The sequence below is a fragment of the Misgurnus anguillicaudatus genome, chromosome 14 (genome assembly GCF_027580225.2).
Source record: "Misgurnus anguillicaudatus chromosome 14, ASM2758022v2, whole genome shotgun sequence".
Lineage (NCBI taxonomy): Eukaryota > Metazoa > Chordata > Actinopteri > Cypriniformes > Cobitidae > Misgurnus > Misgurnus anguillicaudatus.
In genome coordinates this window covers 33,049,860-33,069,540 of record NC_073350.2, presented here as the reverse complement: position 1 = coordinate 33,069,540, position 19,681 = coordinate 33,049,860, and the positions used below count along the sequence as shown (strand labels likewise).

Below are 19,681 nucleotides of genomic sequence, written 5' to 3'. Positions count from 1 at the left end.
TAAAATCGAATATGGGATGTAACACATGCAATTTTGTACCAGTAAAAGTGGGTTTCCAAAAAGCATCGTTAGCAACTATGGCCGCAAGTTGTGATGTTTAAGCATAGTTCAGCATTTAGAGTGTTTTTTGGTAAAATCGTTCAGCGGACAATAACAAACTGCATCGCAAGCTTCTGTGGTCGTAACTGTTGTTGTTGAGTTGTGGTTAGCTGGGCTGTGAAAGCGTTGTACTTTGTTGTTATTGCCGGGCATTGATTGTGCTTTTGAACAAAATAAACATGCAAAATGCAGTGCATTCTATATCCAGCATTTAAACATCATCACTTTTTAATCAGAGTATAGCATAAAGTCAACTAAACACATGGGATTTTTATCTGGGGGGAATTTCTTAAACAACCACGTAGCTTACTGATTAACCACCATAGTATGACACATAGTTAAAGAAACTAAGGGCCAGATTTACTAAACACGGCAAATTAGCACGAGAGCGCAATTCCAAAAATGCGCCAATGGGAGTGGTAAGACATGCGGGTTATTTACTAAAAAAGTGCAAGTAACACAAGTGCAACAGCTGATTTCCATAATGACCATCGCAATCTACTAAGAGCTGCGCAAATTAGTTCATTAGTTCATGCGTTAACTCATCAAAGCTGATGAGTTAACGCATGTTGCGCTTGAGTTCAGCACCACACTGTAAAACCTAAAAGTTAACTCAACTCAAACCATTTAAGTAAACAGGTTGCATTAGTTTTAAAACACATACATTTGAGTACTGTGAACTTAAACAAATTGAGTCATATGCAGTTATGCACTTATATTTAAGTTCACACTACTTTAATATAAGTGCATGATTGCACATGACTCAGGTTCGCAGTGGTTAAATTTGTGTGTTTTGGAACTTAAATGGCCTAATGCAGCCGGATTGCTTGGGTGGTTTGAGTTGGGTTGACTGTTAGGTTTTACAGTGCACGGACATCACAGCTAACAAAGCCACTGGACACTGAAAAGTTAAGGTTTACAATAATTTTTGAAACATCTGGTATTGTGTGACTTCTCCTAATAGTGACTTCTATTTTATTTACTTCAGCAAATAAAAAACATGGCTTGGCAAACAATATTTTTGAATAATATCTTCCAAATAAACTGTTACGTGTTAAAACAATCATATGCATTGTATCACGTGTTCTCTGCTCTCTGTGATGTCTTCTTTAAAACTTTTAAAACTAAAAACTTTCATTATTCACTTACATATCCACGCATTATTCTGGAAAAATATTACATTTAAATATTAAGTAGATTGTGGTCGCATTTCATTAAATTTTATTGAGTTGGCTTGTAAGATTTTGGGTTGGAAAGCTTCAGAAAAGCTCACGTGATTTCTTAAGAGAACATAGGGACCATCAATGCTTATTGGTTTTTGCATTGCATTGTGGGAATTTTTAGGGAACGAGTTTTTCAATCCACTGGAAAGATTTTGCAATTGAGACCAGTGTTGCCCAACATACGATAATTGCCGTATTTGTACCATAATTTTTATCTACGTACAATCAATAATGAAAAACTCCCATAATGTCCAAAACTTTTTTAATTTTGATCATAAGGCTTCTATACCCACTGATCTAGCTGTGAATCCTACAGTACGTCTGCGTAAGTCACATTTTGATATACAGTTGTTATATTTTATGTAATTTATACAATGCCTACACTGTAAACAAATTTTGTAGAAATTACAGTACTGTAGCTGCCAGTAACTTACTGTAGATATTACATTTAAGTTATTTAGCCTAAAATGAAACATTTTCAAGTCTTTATCTTCTACAGTACGTTACTGGCAACCAGCTGCATAATTACAGCAAATTTACAGTGTTTATTGTGACCGTGCCATTTTTGTATTCATTGATGTTCTCTAATAATAAAAATAAAAATGTGAATGCATGTTACACATGTCTTTCATTTCATCTCCTGTTATGTCTTCTTGGCCAATCAGGGTGGAGAATGACTCTCACAACACAAGTTAACTTTACTGCCGTGACATTTACCGCTTGTTTATTTATTTATCTACTGGGGTAATTTGCGAGCTGTCAAAGGTTGTTGGTTTATATAATTAGCTGTATTCTGCCCATTCTGACTTAATAATATAAATTTTCTCTTATTATGCTTGCAAATGCTACCTTTGAGCTCAGTGTACCTGCCATCGCTCGGTCATTGTTGGTGTGTGCGATTCGGAGGGACTTCTGCACGTGGACAGGGATGCCTGTAAGATACTGTTGTATTTTTTCTCATGTCTGCAGAATCTGTTAATGTAACATAAGCTTTTTTCGCAGTTTTCGAGATTTTTATGCTTTACTTTGTGCTTACTTCCACGTGTGACATTTATCTCTCACACGGACATGCACACATGAACAAAAAGCCAGTTAAGGTGTTAACATGCAACACACAATCTGGGTAATAAACATAGACTTCCTGTGCCGATTGGCTATTGCTTACATCGTTTAACTTTCACAAAGTTGCTATGTCTTGACTAGGTAGTTAGTTTATGCATCATACTATAGTGGTTCTACCTATGGGGTAATGTTTGCATTCCTGTCACTTTCGGTGTAATTGTACGATAACGGTAGGTCCCACAAGCAAACTTTAAGTGTTCATTTGTAGCAGAGATGTGTGTGTTGATTGTGTCAAAAAATATTAATGTAACTTAAATATTTTTTTAAAGATAGAGCAAAAGTCAAAAAGCGTTAGGTTGTGCCCCGCTCCCCCCTACACTGTGAAATTTGTCCTTTACAATACTTTAAGGAAGATGAAAGCAAGGCTCTCAGGTATCATGCATTCACCCTGAAACAAGCATTTCAGACAGATTTGTCTTAAAGTATATAAAAAACACCACACAGACATATAAACAACAATAAAAACTTGATTTTCACCACATGGAGACTTTATTAAGCTCTATAATGACAGCAGAAAATAATTTCAATTAATTCCCCACATGTTTAATTTTCATTCAGAGATAAGTTTATGAATATGCATTTAAATCTTAAAAAGTAAGCAAAGGCTTTGCTTGTTCAGCAAGGTTTAGCCGTGAAGTTTCTGTAATGTTACTTTACTATTTATTTATATGGTAAAAAGCCAAGTTCTGACCAATCAGTAACATTATTGAATCACATATTAGGGTTTTGGGGGTATGGTTGCAAAACTTCCAGTGACTCTCACTCCAAACCAGCCTTTCCAATATTTACTGTCTTGACCTCCATGTTCAAAAGAGATGAAGCGTAGACCAGGACCATAACCTGTAAACTTGTGTGTCACCTATGAAAGAAGGAATAAAAGTGTGGTTATATTCAGTGTCCATGAACTTAAACTATACACAAGTTTCGGTGGGCAGTACTGTAAAAAGAATGTGGGTACAACTGCAGAAGTAGCTTTTAGCAATGGCTACGTGTTTTCCCATCATTGTTTACTTTGTAAAGTTGCAAACCTTTATGAGTGATCATGGGCAAAGATTTAGGGTGGGACGCTAGGGACATGTCCTTACCAATATTCAGGGAAGACTGAATTGTCCCTAGCAATAATTTCGACCAAATAATTAATCTGTATTAATATATAACCACTGATGTCCGTCTTATTCTTGTGTTTTCTATTTTTTACTTATTATATTTTTTTCAGGAATCATTTAAATGAGATTAAAAATCTTTTGCGATCCCGTTCTGTAAAAATAACGCTCTATGTGGTACACAAACGGTTAACAGCTTTCGTTCTCTGCAATGCCCGCCTCCGTAACTCACATCGCTAATATGATTGACTTTGCATTTCTTTAGTCCCGCCTCTCTAACTCACATCACTTTCTGATGGGCTTATCTTTACTCGCTACGTGTGATATGATGGTTTCACATTGTACAACACGCCAAAGTTCACTCAACAAGACGCGCGTGATTATTTGGGCTACAGGTAAGTGAGGAAGAAAGTATTATTATACCCACTGTAACTGTTTCATGCACAAAAAAAGTTGTGTCACAAAATGATTCAAGTACAGTGTTTTCACCAATACACGACAATCACATGTTAACCTGAGGAGTTGCAAACTTGTTTCAACCTTTTATAAATGGGGTGGCAAGGTTATTTAGGGGGTCCCTAATCCATGAAAGAAAATAAGCCCAACATGGTAAAAACATGAATTCATGTCATGATTGCTGAATACTTTACATTACTGCACTGTGCTCATTACTTGCACAGATGTAGACATAATGTAAGATTTAATGTGAACTACAGAAACGTTAATAAACGTTGTTCAGGAAACAGCATGATATACATACACCTACTTCAACACTGGGATTTTTTTGGCAAAATTAAATTAAGAATTAAATATTAATTGCATATTCTTTAATGTTATAAAGTAAATTTGGATATATGTTACAATGTGATTTTCTTTTTTTTTTGACAAAGACTTAAACAGTTACTGTTTATTAGGCTCTAGGACATAATGAATTGTTTATTATAGTACATTAAATTTGGGATGGCACCGGGGGTGGCGAGTCAGATGTCACTGAGTAAAGTGCATACTGAGTTGTCTGTTGTTTATGTCAAGTAAACGGTGATAAACAGTTTTTGCAATGCGACCATTTTATTTATGTCCCCACCAATGCCAGAATCAAACCTACGCCCTTGTGAGTGATGTCGTTACGGCGCTCAGGGACAACATATTAGATATAATTTTGTTTTGCTTTTTGAAAATGTAGTTTTTGGTTATTCGAAATATGAAAAGTGTGTGATAAAGGAGGCTTTTGTAATCAATCTATTAGAAGGGAGGTATCTAAATTGTTTGCATGGAGTTGTGTTCAGAATTTGAAGTTGAATGTCCAAAAAACAAAGAAAATGGTGTTTGATTTCAGAAGGAGGACAAATGCTGTTTTGCCATTGACTATAAATGGTCAGGACATTGAAAATGTTCAATGTTTTAAGTTTCTTGGGACTACCATCTCTGCATCATTGATGGGATGACAACATGAGAGGTATTATTAAAAATATCTCACCAAAGGCTCTTTTTCTTAAGATAGCTCAGAAAGTTTGGCGTATCTAAAGCTGGTATGTTAAATTTTTATAGAGCAGTCATTGAAAGTGTTGACATTCTCACTTATAGTGTGGTTTGGTAACTCCACAGTTCAGCAGAGAGCTCAGATTAATAATATTCCTCGGGTTGCTTCGAAAATTATTGGTTGTGATCTTCCCTCTATTGATGAGATTTATGTTTCACGTTTGGAGAAAAAGGGATTAATGATCCTGAAAGATACCTTACATCCAGCTAGTCACCTCCTTAGGCCTCTTCCTTCAGGTAGACGCCTTAGAGCAATTAAAACTAAGACTACACGTTTCTTAAATAGTACCTATTGTAGGATTGTTCATGCTCTCAACTCTTCTGCAACTGTATTTCATTCCTTATAATTGTTCAGAAATATACCTTTGTACGTGTGTATGTAACAATGTATTTCAATGTATTTATATGTTTGACAATATTGTGGATGAGCTCACCAAGAAAATTCCAAGGAATAAATCTTTGGCAATAAATAAATAAATAAATAAATATTAATATTATTGGTCAAATTTCATATTCATAAGTGTAAGTTATCTAACAAAAAGCCACTTTTTTCTGTATTCCTCAAAGAATTTAAAAATTATTTTTCCACAATTCAATCTAGTACTAATAGAAAAGCTATAAAAACTGTTCATTTATGTACTGTCTTTAAAATCTTTGACTGATGTAATGGTTTTGTATTTTATTTTTTTTATTTTTTGTGTGAGTGTATCTTTTATTTGCTCTAAAGTTGTATACTGTATCATTCTGTTGTTTAAAGCAATAATAAAAAAATAATAGTGATAGATAAATCAAGCACTGAGATTTAAAAATGTTGAAAACAGCGCCATCTGTTGGTTTATAAAACATAAACCTGAAGCAGACGCTTCTGGAAGAAGCTCCAGCTGATGAAGTTTAGATAGATGTTATTTGTACAAGTAAAGCTTAAAGTAAAACGTGTGAATGGTCAATATAATCAATTTAATTAAAGTCAATTTGTTTAAACACTCACTACATTCCAGTTTAAGTTCATAGTTATGATCCGATATTGTACCCATAGGAAACTTGTGGATAGGTTTGAACATCAGGAAGCTATTTGTCTGATAGATTCAAGTTAGCTGCTAATATTATAGAAACAGTCACACAAACATTAATGTACTAAAACACAACCTGCAGAAAGTAATTTCAGAGCGGTATCCCGAAGCCCCAAGCTTAATATTTCTATGCAATTATTGGTCACACTTTAAAATAAGGTCTCATTTGTTAACATTACTCAGGGGTGGTTTCCCGGACAGGGATTAGACTAGACCAAAATAAATGTAAGAGCTGTCCAAACTGAAAGCAACTTGCACTGACATATCTTAAAATACACACTGTACAAATACTTTGCTGCCTTAATTTTTTTTGTTAAATCAACTCAGATTTACAAGTCATGTCAACATAGATGTCTCACCTGTAGTTATAAAAACTCATCTCTAGTCAAGATAAATAATAGTAAGTTGAAATGACTTGTAAATCCGAGTTGATCCAACAAATAAATTTAAGCCAGCAAAGTATTTTTTACAGTGCATATGTGCCTTTGTTTTGCCTCAAAATGCACACAGGTAATGTCATTAGTAAGGCATGTTTGTTAAAACTAGTTATATTTCCTAATTAAACTAAGGCCTACTGTAGTCCTGGTTTAAGCTAATCCCTGTTTGGGAAACCACTTCATAATGTATTACCTAACATGAACTAACCATGAGCAGTACATTTCTTACTGTATTTGTTAATCGTTGTTAATGTTAGCTACTAAAAATACAGCTGTTCATGTTTTTTTTTCATGTTAGTTCATGGTGCATTAACTAAAGTTAAAAAGATTTGAATAATGTATTAGTAAATGTTTAAATGAACATTAACAAAGATAAAATATACTATATAAGTGCAGTTCATTATTAGTTCATTTTAACTAATGTAGTATGTTAACTAATAAACCTTATTGTAAAGTGTTACCCACACTGCAAAAAATGATTTTCAAGAGAAAAAAAATTTGTATTGTTTTCAGTAAAAATATCTAAAAATTCTTAAATTAAGATGCTTTTTCTTGATGAGTAAAAAGACCCAATAAAACAAGCAAAAAAAATCTGCCAATGGGGTAATCACTAAATTCAATAAAAATTCAGGAAAAATTTGCTTACCCCATTGGCAGATTTTTTTTGCTTGTTTTAGGCAGAAAATCACTTAAATTTTATATTTTGTAGTCTAAAAACTAGACTTATTTTCTTGGGTTGTTTTTCTCATCAAGAAAAAGCATCTTAATTCAAGAATTTTTAGATATTTTTACTGACATAATATTAAAAGTTAAAGATAAAGTTGACCTGATTTCCTTTCTTAAAGCGTCATGAAACACTAACCAACGCTTTTTTTTAGATCTTAACATTGTTAGTTTTGTTGCACATCATAAAAGACAATGTTAGCATCTGTTAATTTGAACATTTGGAGAAAACTAGTTAATTTTTAGTTTTTTGGGATATTTTTGTCTTCCGGGTTTAAACTCCATATTGTGTCAACGTCACGGTCTGTGATGTGGCAAAGAACTGTAGTACATCGCACACTCTGTAAATACGTTGGATGATTTTCCCCACGATGCTGTTATGCTGCATTTACACTAGCCATGGTAGAGGCTTGAAGCACGATTGATTTCAATGTTTAGTTAATGTGAAGACGCGTTGATGCGCGTCTGGAGGTCTTGCGGCGCGAATGGGGCGTTTGGCGCAGCTCGGAAGACGCGATTCCGCCTCATTTGCACATCTAATTGAGCGTCTGCCGTGGTATACGCAAATAGTGCTTTTTGCGTTTGACGCCAATTTGCAACTGACACCCGAGCTGAAAAATTTGAAATTTCGCACCGCGTTAACCAATCAGGAGCCTGCTTGCTGCTGTGGTGGCAGCCCTGCCCGGAGTCACTCATTCAACCTGAAGGAGCGCTTGATATTGTCCGTAAGCAGTCACCCGGAGCTATACGACACAAGTTCTTATTTCTATAGAGACAGGAATAAAAAGGACCTCGCTTGGAAGAGTTGTAAATACACCTTTCACTTTTGAGTCACGTGACATTTATGGACACACGCTGTTTATTTTCCCCTACAGTAAGGTTACCAAATACAAACCGGTAACTCTCTCGATAAATGCACAATCAACATCAGTCATCTTGCAAACAGACAACCGCATAGCACTTGCCCCGCCCACAAGAAGCGGATTTTGCCTCTGACGAGCGTCAAATGCTTGCTTTTTCCGCACGTCTACTTCGCTCTAGATGCGCAAGCGGCCAACTATGCGTGGTAGACGCGATTTTGACCCCTCAAACGCGGTTGGTGTAAATGCAGCATTATTGTAGGTTCACACCAGCCGCGTTTGAGGCATCAAATTACGTCTACCATGTCTAGTTTGCCGCTTGAACAGTCTGAGTTTACCCGCTTCATTCGCTCATGAGATTCTAGTCACACAGAAATTCACGTCTTGGGAGGGGCTTCTGCGACTCCGCTTGCTTCCTGTAATCACGTCACTACTAGAGAAAGCTCCTGATTCGTTAACGCGGCACGTTTTTCTGCCAAAGTAAATTTTTTTCACAGCGTCCACGCCCATTTAAGATGCCTTTTTCAAAATGATAGTGCGGTAGACTGGAGCTGAAACAACGGGGTTTCATGACCCTTTAACAAGTTCTTGATTTTATTGTAAACAATTTATCGGTCCACATTTTACCGCTGTCCAGTTGGTACCCTGGGGCACAGTCACATCAGCCGGCTTAAAGGTAGCAATGACACCTCGACTTGCATTGAGCAGTGACACAGTAAGCCTATAAACGCCCCCACAGTCAGGTCGAGTGCTGTACCTAAACACAGATATGCAAAAAAATTAGTTGCTATACAGTAAATGAAGACAATACTAAAGTGGATGCTAAAGACTCACCAGTCCTTCACAGTCACTTCAGGCGCAGAATCTAAATATGAAGCATTATAACCGTTTTGCACCAGATCAATCACTTGTTTTTTTAGACACGGCCTGGTACAGAAATGAACATTGAGACACAAAGACACAACAGAGTATGATCATAAACTCACATTCACACATTATTGTTGTCTATTCTGAATAATTTTTTTACTGAAATGAGGTGCAGAAGTATGTAGCCACTGCATCATCTGGCGTCGGTTCAACATGCCATTGATCTCCACCGTTCTGCGTCAACTCCCAGTTATTAAAAACATCTTAAAAACACATGAGATAAAAGCTGTTTATATACTAAGATGGCTACATGTTACTGGCCATAAAATAATTAACATTGTCTATACTTTATGCTATACTTTATCTAAAACTATTTTAAAACCTCTTACACTCTGAGGCTATTTTGGGGATTTTCGCCTGGATTTGGCCTACCCAAATTTAAAAGCTTCCCATACCCACATGCAGAGGTGCACATACAAAAGTTTGGTATCATTTTACAAGAAACCCTTCGAAATTACATAAAACACTGTTAAAAGTGCTCAACATGGTTGTATGTGTTGTTAGTCCTCTAATAAACACAAAAATAAATAGGCGCTTTTTGATGTTTTTTTTCTAAAGTCTGTATTTAAAAGTTTATAACTCTGGCCCTGAGTGGGAACGAAACCTGCAGACAGTTTTGTGTGATTCCAGCAATTGTCAGCTTACAGAGGAAAAATAAGTTTTTTCTTTATCATAATCTATGCAAAAGTTATTCTACTCCAACTGATGGGAGGAATAATACCCTTTTTGTATTTATTTGAAGTGTTCCCATAACCACATACAGTGGAATAAATGCAATATCTTTATATCATTTTACAGAAAACCCTTCGAAGTTACATAAAAAGCTGCTGTCTGACAAATATTGTTATTTATGTTGTTTTTCATATGATGAAACACCAAATTTTCTTTTTTTATGTTGTAAATACTGTCTTTGATGGTGTATAACTCTGGTTCTGGGTGCTCTAGCAGACTGCAGACAGTTCTGGTTGTTAGCAGCCGCAGACAGTAAACACCCAAAAAAAGAATGATCTCTTTAGCATGTCGCATTCAAAAGTTATTTTCATTTTACTGAAGTGTCCGAAAATACATTTTTCATATAAATATTAATTTTTTGTTTTGCACATAAAATAAATAGCAAGGGATTATTTATGCACACAACCAAAGAAAATGCTGTGAATGGACTCATTTTTTAGAGTAGGACCTAAGATAAAAGATTGTGTAGCATTTGTGGCTATCTGTGTTATCTGAGGCAGTTCACACTCAAATTTCACATACGTTTACATAAGACAATTTTTTACCTCATTATTCATTCGACAATTGTTAGATAGGTGATTATAATAGGACAAAAATAACACTGTAGCCTTATTCCTGAGAGCGAGAGCATTCATTTGATATGAGACATGCCCATGTTTGTCATATTTGAAAAATATGAAATATGTGAATATTAAATGATATTAAAAAATAATTTTTTTAATTTTATTTTACTTACCGTCTCCATGTGGATTTTTCAGAAGGTTTTTAGACATGTTTGAGTTTTGCTTTTCCTGTACCAAATTAAAGAGAAATTGGTCATATGGAGCATTAGTTGAGTTTCCATCCAAACATAAAGCGAATCTTTAAAAAAAATTGCCAAAAAACAAACAAATGCAAATTAGGTGCATTTGCATCAAGTTGTTCGAGCAAATGACAGTCGTTTTGGTAATCTAGTAACCGACAGTATACAAAACAAGGCACACATAGAAATTGGAAACAGGACTGCATATAGTCATGGTGGGGCAAGTAATTCATGTAATTCATATTAGCAGTGCAGCTTGTAATTGCCAGACTGAATGTTTAAACACAGAAAAAGAAATGCAGAATTTTTTATGAGGCAAGGGCATTGGAACGACGTCGAGCATTTACTCTTTTTTACATAAGTCAAAAAACACCTCAAGGGAGCGTAAAATTTTTTTTTGCAAATGACCGTATTTTTTTTCGAAATTTGGCATCTCCATCACTCGTTTTTGATGCAATACTTAACAATGCACTTGAAATCATGGTGATGGAAACATGGAGTGTCTTCACTGCAAAAAAATCAATGTTTTTTGTAAACAAATGAAGTAAAATAATTTAAACCAAATAGTCAAACCCCAAAATAGTAGTTCCAACTGACTTGAATAACCAATTAAATTAAACTTGTATAGTATAACATTTTTCTTAAACACTAAATTCAGGGAAAATTCAAGAAAAATAAACTTACCCCATTGGCAGATTTTTTTGTTGTTGTTGCTTGTTTTAGGCACAAAATCACTTAGATTTGATATTTTTTTATATTTTTCTTGAAAATAATTTTTGCAAAAAATGAAACATAAAACAAGCAAAAAATCTGCCAATGGGGTAAGCAAAAAAATCTTGAACATTTTTCTTAAACACTAAATTCAAGAAAAATTCCCATTGGGGTTTGCTTGTTTTATGCACAAAATCACTTAAATTTGATATTTTTGGTCTAAAAACTAGACTTATTTTCTTGGGTCGTTTTGCTCATCAAGAAAAAGCATCTTAATTTAAGTTTTTTTTATATTTATACTGAAAACAAGACAAAAATACTATGAACTTTTTTTGAAAATCATTTTTTGCAGTGTATACATTGTAAAAAAAATGCTGCAATGCTATGCAAGTTTAATTCAATTGGTTATCCAAGTCAGTTGGATCTACTATTTGGGGGTTTTGACTGTTATAAAGTTGGCATAACTTAAAAACAGGTTGAAATTATTTTACTTAATCTCTTTAACAAAAACATGGATTTGGGGATTTTTTTAATTTATAAGCTCTTTCCTCATGAGGATTTTTGACTTTTCTCCACAATGTTAATGATTGTGTTTTTTTAAGTATCCTTAATAGACATTCTGCAAAACCCAACTCTTTTAATCTGATGCACCACCATCAGTAGTGTCACTAAAAATGACTCTCTATTTGAAAATTCAGTAAATGATTATAAAGTTTGCTGTGTTAAATCTAAACACATCTTTCACTAGATGTATTCATACTAAATAAAATAAATAGTGATGTTTGTTTAATTTAAATGAGAGGCATAATCTCTAATAGCTGCTGGAGATTTAATTCTTCTATCCTGCGGCAGAAAATGACAATCAGTGACTGCCCATGATGAAACTGTACACACACCTGATGTAAATTAATCACAGTAAACTCATTAACACAATGGCTTATATAAAATGTTCAATACTTACCTACAGTAAGTTGAGCTTTTCAGGTGTCAGTAAAGCACTGTGTAGAGTATTTATTGGGTGCAAACTTCCTAAAATCAAATATGGGATGTATCACGCAATCAGCAATTTTATACGAGTACTTGCCTTACAAACAGGGCTGCGTTCCCCAAAAGAATTGTTAGCCAAATATGGTCACAAGTATCGTCGTTTAAGCATAGTTCACCAATTCGGGTGTTTTCTGGAACCATCGTTCCAGCAGATATGTATGGTTGTAACTGTTGCTGATAAGCTGTGGTTAGTTCCTTGTTATTATGACATGTAGATTGACATTAATTGTGTTTTTGAACAAAACATCTAGTAAAATATTTGAAACACATTGTTCAAAACAACTAAGGCAGCACTTTTTAATTAAAGTATAGCATCAAGTCAGTTAAAATCCTGGGATATTTATCTGGGGTGCATTTCCCAAACAACCACATAGCTTACCTATTAACAACCATAGTACAATACATAGAAAAAGTATGATACAAAGAAACTAAGTGCGTTTACATGGGGATGTTACTTTAAGAAAGTAATTAGTTATAGTTACTTCTTACTTCTTACAAATAGTAAATTAGTAAGAAGTAAATCTATGCATTTCTAGGATGAACTGTTACATCATTATAATAGTAACTAATTACCAGGGAAAGTAATTATTGTGTTCAAGGCTGTCTCAATCTGCTCCCGAGGTTGTGAATCAGTATATTGTGTATGCAGGTTCGGGCACTAGTAAGGACCCTAGCTCACTTCACATTGAGTTCACTTATTTTCCTGTGACGTGCCTGCTTAAGCGCGTTGTGATAATTCACAGCTGTTATTCATCAACAACCGGCAAAAGCCAACATTTCTCTGAGCAATTTTTAAAAACGTGTTTAAGTATATTGTAAAAAACGCTTTCATTATTCACATATTCGTGTATACATTTGGAGGAATATTACATTAAAATATTAAGTATTGTCGTCCCTTACTGTCTAGTGATGTGTGTTTAGAATAAAACTAAAACATACTTTTGTCATACTTATGTCTGACACGACTGGGATTAACAAAAAGAGAGAACCCACACGCAGACACGACTTTAAGTAATAAATAAACGTAAAGTTTATTTAACATAAGAACACAAAAACCCACGTGGGGGTAAAACAGGTACGGAACAGGAACAAAGCACTGGAACACAGAAGTCAGAAACACGGATAACATGAAACTCTGACCTTAGACAATGAACGAGCACACGACAGAAAACCAGAGGGCATTATAAAGACACGACATCAATGGGGAACAGGTGAACATAATTAATTACGTAAGACACGAGTACATAAGGGAGTAGGGTGAAAGTGACAAGACACTGGGAACACGTGACACAAATCCATAATATGAAAACACACGTATTCCCACATAAACACAATGCTGCCCTGACCTTGCCCTCAGAACATAGACCTGAACCTATACTAAGGTCTGGCAAGATCACGACAGCAACAAGACACCGGGAACATGTGGAGGCCACACACACAATGTGATTCTACATGTCCCCACACAGAACATAATACTGTCACGGTCCTGTCAGATGCACTCAGACCTACATCTAGCACAGATGTCTGACAAGACCGTGACAATGTCGCATTCAATGAAGTTTATTGAGTTGGCTCGCACGATTAAAGCTTCAGAGAAGGTCACGTGATTTCCGGTTTATGTCAATAATCTGACATTAAATAGATTTTAATTAATTAGTACTCCACTTCCCAGGTGATATCTTTAACTATATTTTTAACCAACATGGTTTAAATAATGAAAGTGAAGTTTTGAATTATGTTGTCGTTTGGAAAAGCACTCCAACATAGCACATATAAGTACAGATGTCATTCATTTAGTTTACAGAGACATTGTAAATTTAGAAATATGGTGTTATTTTATGCATTTCTAGGATAAAGACATAAGACTTAATAATGTTTGATGGTCTGTACTTTTTGTATTTAAAAGAGTTTCTTATGTTTTTAACATAACGTGTTTTTATGGTTTAACTATTTCCTTAAAGCCGGCCTTTATTATTGCGTAACTCAACAATCTTTTGCCGCACATCAGAACCTATAGTCTTTGTTTTATCTACTGTGATGACTGATTAAGGGGACTTGGGGTATTTTCTTAAGAAACAGGAAGCCATGACTGGACAACATCATGTTTTGCTGAGAAAATGTTAATAACAATTTGAATATACTACAGAGATATTTTACTCATAAACATTTCTAGTGGTGCCAATAATTGCGTCTCTTGTGTATTAAAGAAAAACATTTATTTCATAATGTTACCCCACACACACTTTCAATTGATTTACTTCAATGAAACATCTTTTTTTATTAAAGATTAAAAGAAGAAAGATTGTAGATTAGTTTTTCCAACTATGCATCATAATAATAATACATTTTAATGTCCACCTTGTTTCCTTTTTCTGTTTAAAAAAGATAACTAAGCCTTTAAATCTCTTTTATAAAAGCTCAAGCATAAATAGTCCTGACTTTAGATGAGCTCACATAATAGTTAACTGACCACTTCTAAATGTTTCATAACTACCTGAATTAATCATGAATTACAGTAGGAATATGTGTTAATGAAGCATTTATTAACACACTGACTAACTTATTACTATACGTCTAAATAATAAGCTATATAAATGAATGTTTAAATAGTTTATTAATCATTTATTTACACTTCCTAAATGATCTTATAAACCACTAACAACTCCTTAATAACTGCTCTGTAAATAATGTAATAGAAATTATGAATTGATCATTAATAAAGTATGAAAAGACAATTATAAACACATTATATATATGCTTATAAATCAAGAACAAAACATGTATAAACTACTTACTAATGTCTATTAATGTTTAATAAATGATGAATTGACTATTTAGTACTGCTTAACTAATGCTTTACTAATGCATCACAGTGTGCAGTTATTATAAAGTTTTACCAAACTTCACACAGTAAGCACAACAGAAGTCTTTGTGGGTTACACTGAAAAAAAATTATTCATCCAATTTAATCAATTTATTTTAGCTACATTTAAACAAAAGTTTTTATTTTATTTTACTTTACTAATTGTTTTTTTGTTTATTGAGTATTGAGAAATGTGTCCTAGCATCTGTAAACTGTAATCAAACTACAGAAAACAAAATGAAAATCACTTTTATAGCTTTATAAAAGGTCAATTTTATTCAATTTATAGAATGAAAACAGTGTTATTATTCATTTGATTCTAATTACTACTGTTAGATCTTACTTCATTTGTAACTTTGTTATTTTCTATTTTCATATGTTTGTAACTTCTTGTTTTTTTTATTTCCCCCCATCACTTTTTTGCTGATTCGAAAATGATTTAACCAATGACTCAAAAACCATAATATAATTAATTTACCAGTACATTGTACATTTATATAAGAGTACATGTAGACATTGAGGTCCACCCTATTCCAAGGTCCAATTTCTGGCCTTGCCACTGATGTACAGATTACCACAAAATTAAATTATTGCAGATGTAAAATAGTAAGGGTAACACATAAGCATTGTTCCGGTTACTAGTAAAATACTTACTTACATTTAAATGTATAATCTAACTTGCCCGTCAGAATTAAATAATTATAATAGTTATAATGTATTTTTTGTATATTTGTGTGTTATTGTATTTTGTTTTTGCATGTAGGGCAGGAGTGTGTGTATGGTGTTGGCCAATCACATGCCTGAGAACTATAGTCTTTGGTTTTATCCACTGTGATGACTGATTAGGAGGACTTGGGGTTCGTGTTACTTAATTTTTATTTTCTCGTGAAACAGGAAGTCATGACTGGGCAACATCATGTTTCTAGTCACCATGGTTTCCTAAGAAAATGTTAATATCAATGTTATTATACTACAGAGATATTTTACTAAAAAATTCTAGTGGTGCCAATTATGTATCTCGTCCTGTGTGTATTAGAAAAAAAGCATTTATTTTATAATGTATCCCCCCAACCCCCCTATTTCAATTGTTTTGAGACAATAATAATTGGTTCAACTAAGTATTGTAAAGTAAACCAAATAAACACGTGGTTGTAAGGAAACACACACCCACACACACACACACACACACACACACACACACACACACACGCACACACACACACACACACACACACGCACACACAGGAAAACGTCTCAGGCTACGTATGTAACTGTTGTTTTCTGAGAAGGGAACGAGACGCTGCGTCTCCCATGCCATACTTCTTGCGTCCCTGTTATGCCGTCTTTGGCAATATTTCAGATAGCGATATACTTCCTTGTGTTAAAGGTGCAATTTGTAAGATATTTGCAGTAAAATGTCCGAAAACCACTAGGCCAGTGTTATATATTTTGTCCAGCTGATTACTATCAATGTCTGTAATGTTTCCAACTACTTGTAAATCATGAGAAAATTTCCATTCAAAACATTGTTACGGGGCAGTGCAGTCTCCTGTCAATGATGTTAATATCCATGTGACCCTTTGTCGCCGCCTTTACTGACGTAAAAACCACATGACAACACTGGTCGAGCTCGAAAAAATAAAATGGCGGCCAAGGAAGCGGCTGGAGCACAATTTAGTGTAAATAAAGGTATATTTTCACTTTTTACACATTTTAATTGCATATCTAGCGAGAAATTAGTATTGTAGTTTTCAAATATGTGATTAGTTATCACAAAGGCGCTCTCTGTTTATATTTCAAACAAAGTCCCTGCCTTGAGTTTTCGCACACAGCCAGTGTCGTGGACAAATGCGGAACTATGCGTTAGCGCCTGTCGGGCTACGCGCTTGCTTATGGACTATGGATTACACTTTACCGTCTGCCCCTGGTTGTGTCAGCAAAGACAGCTCCCGTAAGCGTACGGGCCAACCAAACGACCCAAGAAGAGTTTGGAACAAAACAAGAGAAAGAATGAGGATTTGGTGTTGCATAATCTGGATGGAGAGAGCTTCACGACAACATTTAACTAGACCGAGATTCTGATCCTGCTTGTTTTTTACGTGATGGGTGAGTTGTTTTGATTCGTAACCCTTAAAAAAACGTATGCCATTATATTGATCACAACATTAGTGTGCAGATTGTAATCAGCGCGTCTTCCCGCGGACGATATGCACATCAAAGGTATTGTACAGCAATAAAATTTGTCATTTTAAGACACTTCACAATAAGATTTGTACTGTCAATACATTATGTGAAAAATCATTGTAGATTGTAAGTTGAAAACTTAATTCTGTGCTGTGTTAACCATCGAATTTGGACTAATACTGTAATATATATGACTAACAATTTCGTTTTGAACATCACATATAAACTTACATAATGAAATAAACGATGTCATCAAACGCAACATTTATAAGACTTGATTACCTTATCCGTCAACGTGATTTCTGATTGATGGCCATCAGCGGTTGAGTTAAAGACTACAAATCCCATAATTCCACGCTGCTTCAGAGCGTCAGTAAACAACATCATTGTTACTGATTTGATCTGGCGCCATCTAGCGGCGCAGATAATACAAATTGCATCTTTAAGCGGTAAGCCTCAACATTGGTTGAATTTGAATGACACATTCAGACTCACTTAAGGCCAATTTATACTTTTGCGTTAGGTGCGCGTTATAGGTACGCCGTAACATACGCACAGACGCGAACCCTGTGGCCGTAGCCTTCGCAGTACCTGACGTGCACCTCCTCAAAAATTTAACTACACGTCGAAACGACGCGGACCGCAAGATCTGTGATTGGTCGGCGTGAATGCATTATGTTTCCTCCTACGCATTTCGGCGGTGTAACTGCAGAGCAACACAAACGCAGAAGTATAAATGCTCATGACGGCATTGCCTACGTGCGTAGCGTCTGGCGTACCCTACGGCGTAACCCCGACGCAAAAGTATAAATTGGATTTCACCCCTGGAGGCGTCCCCAAAGTGTCACCACAGTGACGCAGCGCGAGTTCCCTCGAAAGGGAACTGTAAAAATGTATCTTAAAAGGTAACACAATGTAACCTTGCTCTCACTTGAAATGTGTCCCCACATTTAGTCCTTGAATTTGAGGGTATTAAACCTGGAAGGTCCTTGATTTTGAAGTTAACTAAATTGTGGGAACCTGTATACATAAAAATGCTTACATGTCATGGACACTCATTGAATGTATTTGAATTACCTTTTGGAAGTAATGATGAACACAAATGGTTTCCTCTCTGTTCAATCTTTTTCCAACACGTTGCAAGCAAGCACAACAGGCTTTTAAAGGGAATGAGAGATGAGACTCTGATTTGTTTATTTTACGTTACATCCAAAACACTTTTTCATTATTTCCAATGTTTAACTAGCAGAAGTTGATTTAGACATGGCCTAAGTGCACATACACTTCACACCATGCACTAGATCAGTGGTCTTCACTATTTTTTTCATGAGAGCCACACTGATAGGTCAGGGTCAATAGGAGAGCCGCCTTTACCGCAAAGTATCAAAAGTTACATGCAGTCATAAAGAGCATGTCTGCCTATCAATCCGTCAATCTCTTGCAATTCAATAAATACAAGGGCAAATCATTCTTTATCATTTCCAGTCTGAGACAATATGATTTCCCTTAATGACAAAAACAGGATTTTAATGCTAAGCATTCTTATAATATGCTTATGCAGAGCCCCCCAAACCACCAGGGGGCCACCTTTCTCGTAATTTCATGCGGCGCTGCACAGAACGGTTGGCGAGTGACATCTGAGCCGCGAGAGCAATTCGAAAGCATAACAAGCAGTCTGATCTCACGGTACTTTGATGTCATATGACGATCGCTCTATGCAAGCGCTGCATGCGATTGAACACGGTTCTCGACGTGCATCTTGATCTAATAGGTATGGTTTTCTAACAAAGTTAGCGTCCGGAGCAGAGAAAACAGAAAAAACGCATGCCTGCATGATCATATCACTGTATTATATTACAATGCCATGCGAGCCACAAATTAAAGCTTGCCGAGCCGCATGCGGCTCGCGAGCCGCGCAATGAAGAACACTGCACTAGATGGTTAAAATAGGGCCCAAACCCCTTTAGTCGATAATTTTTTAATTTTTTAATTTATTTATTTTTTTGAGTTTCAAAACATATGCAAGTTTTTTTATAATTTTACCATGCCTTACATGCCAACTCTACAACCTTGCCTCATTTAGTATGCAAATCTATAAATACAGTGAATAACTCAACTGGCTCGGACCATAGATATATATGTACATAGATGCTGGATTCTGCAAATCCAGACATTTAGCTGTGGTTTCACGATGCGTACATGAGTTATACAAAATATTTTTCTCTGCTGATGTTAACAG

At 35.2% G+C, this 19,681-nt stretch overlaps 1 protein-coding gene across 1 annotated transcript; it reads right to left on the bottom strand.

Annotated features, from left to right (window-relative positions):
• Positions 1 to 3,147: 3,147 nt before the first annotated feature.
• On the bottom strand, positions 3,148 to 10,625 carry LOC129427187 (F-box only protein 2-like). Its single transcript, XM_073876363.1, has 5 exons — positions 10,572 to 10,625; positions 9,204 to 9,306; positions 9,011 to 9,103; positions 8,804 to 8,933; positions 3,148 to 3,303 (listed from the first exon to the last, which is right to left on the bottom strand). The coding sequence occupies exons 1-5, from the start codon at positions 10,606 to 10,608 to the stop codon at positions 3,163 to 3,165; spliced, it is 504 nt and encodes a 167-aa protein (XP_073732464.1). The 5' UTR covers positions 10,609 to 10,625; the 3' UTR covers positions 3,148 to 3,162.
• Positions 10,626 to 19,681: the final 9,056 nt, after the last annotated feature.